This window comes from Lycium ferocissimum, chromosome 2 (assembly GCF_029784015.1).
Source record: "Lycium ferocissimum isolate CSIRO_LF1 chromosome 2, AGI_CSIRO_Lferr_CH_V1, whole genome shotgun sequence".
In the NCBI taxonomy this organism is placed as follows: domain Eukaryota; kingdom Viridiplantae; phylum Streptophyta; class Magnoliopsida; order Solanales; family Solanaceae; genus Lycium; species Lycium ferocissimum.
Genome location: NC_081343.1, coordinates 62278823 through 62285618, shown reverse-complemented (window position 1 = coordinate 62285618; position 6796 = coordinate 62278823). Strand labels below are relative to the sequence as shown.

At 35.9% G+C, this 6796-nt stretch overlaps 1 protein-coding gene across 1 annotated transcript; it reads left to right on the top strand.

Annotated features, from left to right (window-relative positions):
• The first annotated feature begins 845 nt into the window (after positions 1-845).
• Positions 846-6176, top strand: LOC132048290 (homeobox-leucine zipper protein PROTODERMAL FACTOR 2-like). The gene is made up of 8 exons (XM_059439197.1): positions 846-901; positions 1409-1822; positions 2027-2128; positions 2585-2785; positions 2871-3057; positions 3564-3829; positions 4777-4872; positions 5274-6176. The coding sequence occupies exons 1-8, from the start codon at positions 851-853 to the stop codon at positions 5613-5615; spliced, it is 1659 nt and encodes a 552-aa protein (XP_059295180.1). The 5' UTR covers positions 846-850; the 3' UTR covers positions 5616-6176.
• The last annotated feature ends 620 nt before the right edge of the window (positions 6177-6796 follow it).

The following is a 6796-nucleotide window of genomic DNA, read 5'->3' as shown; positions in this document are numbered from 1 at the left end:
AATCTTGATTAGTCGGGCCCCAAAACGAATAGTGGACATCGAGCGGGAAAAAAAGGCTCTATCAACAATCTAATCGATTATCTTAAGATCCTGAAATAATTTAACTATCCGGAAATAATTTAACTGATTTACAAATTGGGAAAATAACATTATCCATGCTTTTCAAAGTCTTCCCATCTGTATTACATAAGCTTGCCTGCTCAAAAAGGCTTCTTATTATAATACCCAGTCCTCCTAAATTATCTGCTATATTTTAAAACAACTTGATGATATTTCAAAATATATATTTAAATATTGTAGAATTATATGAAAATATTAATTTAAAATTTGTGTCTGATTCAAAGAAAATTGGTTAAAAAATATTTACCTTGTCGTTACAAAAGTACCGATTATCGAGCAGTCTCCTCTCATCGTCATTTACATAGTGGATAGTTTATATTTTATAATGAATAAAAAAACCCTAGAGCAAGAGAAGAATAATAGAGTCACACAGCAAGCAATATTCAGTATGATTCATTTCTTGATTAATTTTGCTTCTTATCAACTAATATAATGCATGGGCATGCATGTCACCATGTATATATACTTCTCATTTAATTTGTTATTTTATATAGGTTATCACTACTAAAAACACGCATATTTCTCAATGAAATTCGTCGGAAATGTCCAGATTTCTAGTAATTACGGCCTTTTTTCTCTCATTAAGTATTATTTTTTTGGAAAAAGTGGCATAATTGGGGTTTTTAGAATTTAATAAGGACTTTAAGTATAGCAATCTTTTCATGTTTTTAATTTCCGATAGATTTTTTAATGAGAGTTGTTATTGTTATTAGGTTCTCCAAATTACAAGATGTTTCCTGAAGACAAACCAGGGTTATTGGAGCACTATGGATATGCAGAGGTATATATCATTGAATACTACATTCACCAAAATAACAACTATGTTATAACTAAGATATAGTCATTTGGATAGTATCTGGTTGAAGTTTACAAAAAAAGAGTATCTGAAAAATGAATTTCACTTGGAAAAAAAAAAAAATTGAAGTTCTACAAGTGACAACCATTATTTTAACAAGTTTTGCCAATATCACCATTCTTTCAAATTCTGAAGTTTCGACCAAAGTCGCAAATATATACTAAACTTACTAATATTGGCTATGTTGCTCAGACTCTTCAAAATAGTCACCTGGTGTGTGTTGGATCCTCCAAAAGATATGCATTGTTTGAGGATCCGACACAGGCGCGACAACATCAATGGTGGATCCGAGCAACATATCGACATTGTCAAATAATGAATATTATCTATCGTGAAACATCAATATCATGAGTATTGGGCAAAACTAATTGTGTATGCAATTTGATGTACAAATTTTTGTATGATAAGAAATCTAATTACTTTGATTTTCAGTCCATGCAAATCTTGGAAAGGGACAATATGCCTAGAGCAAGTGATCTCCTTTTATCAGTTTCAGTATGTGCTGAAGTATACAAAACCAAAATTGTTGATCTTGCCTTAGCAGCAAGTGAAGAACTAAGGCAAATGGCTCAAGAACAAGAACCATTATGGCTATTTGACACTAATAAGCAAACAGAGGTACTCAATGAAGCAGAGTATAAGCGACGATTCATTCATCTTGATCAGACTTTAGAGGAAATAATCCAATTCCTTGCAAATGGAGGGCCTATTGACGTGCCAAACTTTAATGGAAACGTCGAAATTGAGATGGAAAATTCAACGACGCCCTCTGAAATCGAAGCATCAAGAGCTATTGGGATTGTCCTTGTGGATCCAATCAACCTTGTGCATATGTTGATGGATGTCGTAAGTTACAGATACTTGTGTTGCTCGGACTCTTCAAAAATACTGTCTAAGGTACGTGTCAGAGCCTCAAAAGTAGTGCATTTTTTGGAGGATCTGACACGCGTACGGCAATATTTTTGAAAAGTAGATAACCATAGTACTATTAACCTTTTTGTTCTGAGTTTTGTTGATCAATTGAAAATATGAAATTTATTGTGAAAACAGGACCAGTGGTCATGTGTGTTCTCCAACATTGTTCCAAAAGCAACAAATATTGGACTTCTATTGACAGGAGGAGATGGAAATCTTAATGGAGCTTTACAAGTGGTAATCTAAAATTAGCACTTGTCTGATCTTGTTTAGAAATAAATCCATTTTGAATCACGTGGAAGTACTCTCTAGCTACATATACATTTGTACACACACAGGTTGCATGTTGCTTTCAGCTCGAACTATGTATACATATGTAAAAGAAAACCTAAATGTATTACATATAATAAGATTGCACCTATTTTGAACTCACTGACTCAATCTAAATCATAGATTCGTCTTATAGCAGCCACACACAAATGCTTCCTTCTTACTTAAAATTCTCAAGGCTTGTTATTTCAATCAGCACCTGGCTTGTTGGTGCATCTAAACAAATAGGGAGATTGTTTTATTTTTTCCGGATGATATGAATTGAGCTTAAATGAGGAAACATATAGTTAGTGAGGATTCATATAGCCGACCTCAAATTGTTTGGGACTCAGGCGTAGTTGTTGTTGTTTGGTTTTATTTCAGATGACAGCACAATTTCATCTTCCTTCTCCACTTATTACGCCCCGGGAGGTCTATTTCGCGAGGCACTCTCGACAACTAGATTTCAATACTTGGCTAGTAGCTGATGTCTCCTTAGAGAGTGTTTTTCCTAGTCCATTAGTCCAGTGTCAAAGAAGACCATCCGGATGCCTAATCCAAGGGCTTCAAAATGGATTATCATTGGTAAAATGAATACACCTTAATCATCAAAATTTCAGTTCCTAGTTAATTAGTGCCTTAATCATAAAGATTTTGTGTCAAATTTTAGGTTACTTGGGTGGAGAATAATGTAGTCTGCAACGGTTTGGTTCCCGAAATGTTCAGGCAGACGCTTAAATCAGGGATTGCATTCAGCGCAAAGCGTTGGATGATGACCATGGAGAGACATTATGACAGACATGCAATTTTGCATAAACAACATGGTCAACCATTGCAACAACCTTTGCAAGACATCAGTAAGCTGGTTTGCTTTTTTTCTCTAAATTAAACCGTTATGTTCCTTGTTGTTTTCATTCGGGACAAAAAGGTCAACAGTACTTCTTTACAATACAAAATATCTCAATTTTTTCCTCGGTTATATTTTGGAGTCATTCATACTTATGTCGTGAGCATCGTGTCCCTTAATCCTAACAAAGCTCCAGCCTGAAGTTCAAAAAGTAATTTTAAACTATAGTTAAAAGTAGAGGGGTTAATTTGGACTTCTTTTCCTGAAGTATTTGGTCACATGGAATCAACTCCGTTCCCCCTGGAACTCTTTTAAAGTAAAGGGCAAATACAAGACAATTTGCTAATAGCAAGGGTATGAATGGCCCCAAAATATAGCAGAAAAAGAAATTAAGATATTTCGTATAGTAAATGACCTTTCCCTTTTCATTCTTCAAGATGTCCATTTGTGAAGAAAAAAAGAACTTGATTTAGTACTGATTATTGGCGTTTATCATGTTATTTTTCATATTTTTAGACATAGGGGAAGGACAGAAGAATTTAATGAAGCTGGCAGAACGAATGATCAGAAGTTACAATGATATTTTTATCTCGTGCAGTGAAAACCAATGGATGCCCTTAGGTATACATGGTGGTGAAGATATCTTTGTGAAAACAAGCATGAATTTAGATGATCCAGGAACCCCTCGTGGTGTTGCAGTAACGATTTCAACTTCCGTGTGGGTACCAATCCCACAAAACGACGTTTTTCAGTTCCTTCGAGCAGGGGCAAATCGCTGCAAGGTACACTGCTGCAGATATCTTTGATCATTTAGCCATGCTAGTATACTTTAGTAGTGCGTTTTCTTATTTTTTTAGAGCAGAATGCAGATCCACTTGTTTTTCTTGTTCTCTTTGCACCAGTTTTATGTTTTCAATGATACAAATATACACATGAATAGATAATTGGAACATTTGTTCAAGGCAAGCTTATCTTTGGACATATTGTCATTTTACATAGTTCCAGTACAGATTATACTTGATGCCAATACATTTCACCAGCTTACCATCTGTTCCTGAACCTTAATATAATTTAAAAGAGTAATGCTTAACAGGACATTGTAACAACCCACAGTCCGCCAGCGGTTGAACTCAAAAGGGTTCGTTATGAAGCTTGCCTTTGACAAATTTTACATTGGAATAAGACAGGAAAAGTTAGGGGGCCATAAATGGACGAGTTTAGGATTCAACTGCAAGACACCTTTAAGTTAAAAGGGGACAAAACTGTGAGGCCACAAAGGTTGGGCCGACAATTGTGCCTGGGCCGCTACAACACTATCATGGCGGTTGAACTCAAAAGGGGTTCGTTCTGAAGCTTCCCTTAGAGAAATGCCACCATCAATATAGGAAAGTTAGGGACCATAAAAGGGTGAGTTCAGGATTCAACTGTCAAGGCGCCTCTGGTTAAAGTTGATGGGGACAAAACCGTGAGGCCCCAAAGGGTGGACCAAAGAGGACAATACCTTGAAAATTGTGCCTAGGCCATTACAACACTATCGTGGCCTCATAGTCTTGATTTTAGTTAGCTCATAAAATGTTTCTTAGTTTATTTAATAGAGTTTATCCGGTCAATTAAAACTCGCGCTAATTCCATCCATCTTCAGTACTGCAATTCGCATTATGAACTTATACCACTTTTCATATATATTTTGGTATATCACTTTTTCATGGGCTACTAAATATTTTTGTAGTGGGATTTACTCTCCTATGGGTGTATGACTCGAGATGCACTACATATTTCTTCAGCAAGAGACCCTGCAAACTCTGTTTCACTAATCATGTTGGAGGTAAGATACTCCCTCTATTCCATAAAGAGTATCACTTTTCATTTTACTGTTGAAAAGCTTTTATAGGCCCACAATGATTATGACATGTTTAAGACTGCAAGTTTCAAAAGTCTCTATTTCTTTCTTAAACTTTGTGTAAAGTCAAGCTATGTCGCATAAGTTGGAAAGAAGTGCGTAGTTCGTTTTGATTTTAGAATTCTTTATTTTTTGTTGTACAATGGTGGAGTTCGGGTCATCTTGTGGCCACCTCGACTATTCCACCGGGTACCTGCTACTTCCCACCAGTACATGCACCGGATAACTCTGAACACTTAGTCAATGGAAAGAATCGCCTAACTTTTTTTTATTTAGAATTCTACGAGGAATGAAGCAAAGTTTCTAATAGTTTTCTTGATCAACAGCCTCCAAATGGAAGACCAGACAAGTCAGAAATTTTTTACCTGCAAGAAACCTTCACAGATTCAACAGGAATGTACATAATTTATGCACCAGTTGATGCCTCAGTTGTGCAGTATATTTTGGAAGGCAAAGACTCTGATGGTGTAGCCATGTTGGCTTCAGGATTTTCTGTCCTCCCTTGTACTTCTGAGGGAAGTGTTCTAACAATAGCATTTCAGGTGATGGATGAAGAACTACTAACGCCGCAGTATCTTCCCCCACACTCGGTGTTTACAGCAAACAGACTCGTATCTGAAACAGTCTCCCTCATCAAGGCTTCATTGTTGCTCAACTCTGCATGCTGAGACATTATTTTGTTTTCTTTCTGATTTTCTTCTTTACTGAGATGAGAGGATGTTTGGCATCTAAAGAATATTTTCCCTAGTTTTTTTCTCTCTAACTTAGTTAATAGAGAAGGTTCGGTTGGACGTCAGGACGTGACAATCATGAGTTTAGTAGCCGATTTTACATGTGCTATTAAGGTTATGTTCAAGTTTTCCAAAGTATTTGACTTGTAGCTAGTGTTGGCGAACTTTAGACCTGTGCTGTTGCAGTTGCTTCGCTTTCGTCTTCTTCTTGTTTCTTCATGATGAGAACTCATGCACTGCATAGCAACTGTGTTTTCTGTTTAGTGGCACGAACAATTGTTTCTGGTTCAAACAAAAATGGAACCACCTTCAGTCGTGGAGGTTCAAAGTGCTAGAGTTATGCCAACTTCACATTTGGACTAATCTCAACTTCAAACAATTGAAGTCCAAGGTTTGATAGTTTAAACTTCATACAAACAGGTTCAAAGTTTGGGACTGTGAAGCCTATTTTTATACCTAAATATATAAAGTTTGAACTGCAAAAGTAATATGCCAACTTTATACATAAATGTCTCACATGACATTTTAAATTTAGATACAGTTTAACTTTAAATTTTTTAATTTACCTGACATGATTTTATAGTCATAGATATGTCTATGACAAGTTTTAGACCACAATATTTAAAATTATTTCTCTTTATCAAACACCGTGCACGGATTGCCCCTCAAACGCTCTGGTCTTTAATTTTTTCCCCCTCATATATGCTATGCTGCTCATTTAATGAAAATATCCAGATCTGTTTCGCTCGGCATAAATTCTATAACATTTTTATCTTTGGAAACTGAACTTTTGCCTCACTTGACATAAGTTCTGTAGGAATTAAGTTATGCGGCATAAGTTGTATAGTATTTTTCAGATTATGTTGCGTGTTGAAAGTTTGCCGTGTCCGGCACAACTTATGGGATGTTATGATACATATGCCGAGCGGAATCTAAACTTATGTCGTTTTCTAGTTTTGGCTTGTCTGGCATAACTTGTGGGATGTTAAGATACTAAACTTATGTATCTTTGAGATAAATGTAAAACATATGCGAGATAAATGAAATCTAAATTGTCGCGCCAAAAGAGTTGAAGGAAAAAAATTAAAGACCAAACACCATCACAAATGGGAGGACAA

Bases quoted from the DNA above. Each gene is read 5' to 3' on its own strand.
- LOC132048290 (XM_059439197.1), top strand. From the start codon at position 851: ATGTTTCCTGAAGACAAACCAGGGTTATTGGAGCACTATGGATATGCA. The intron at 902-1,408 runs GTATATATCATT...TTTGATTTTCAG, and splicing joins AGCACTATGGATATGCAGAG to TCCATGCAAATCTTGGAAAG. The intron at 3,058-3,563 runs GTAAGCTGGTTT...TCATATTTTTAG, and splicing joins ACAACCTTTGCAAGACATCA to ACATAGGGGAAGGACAGAAG.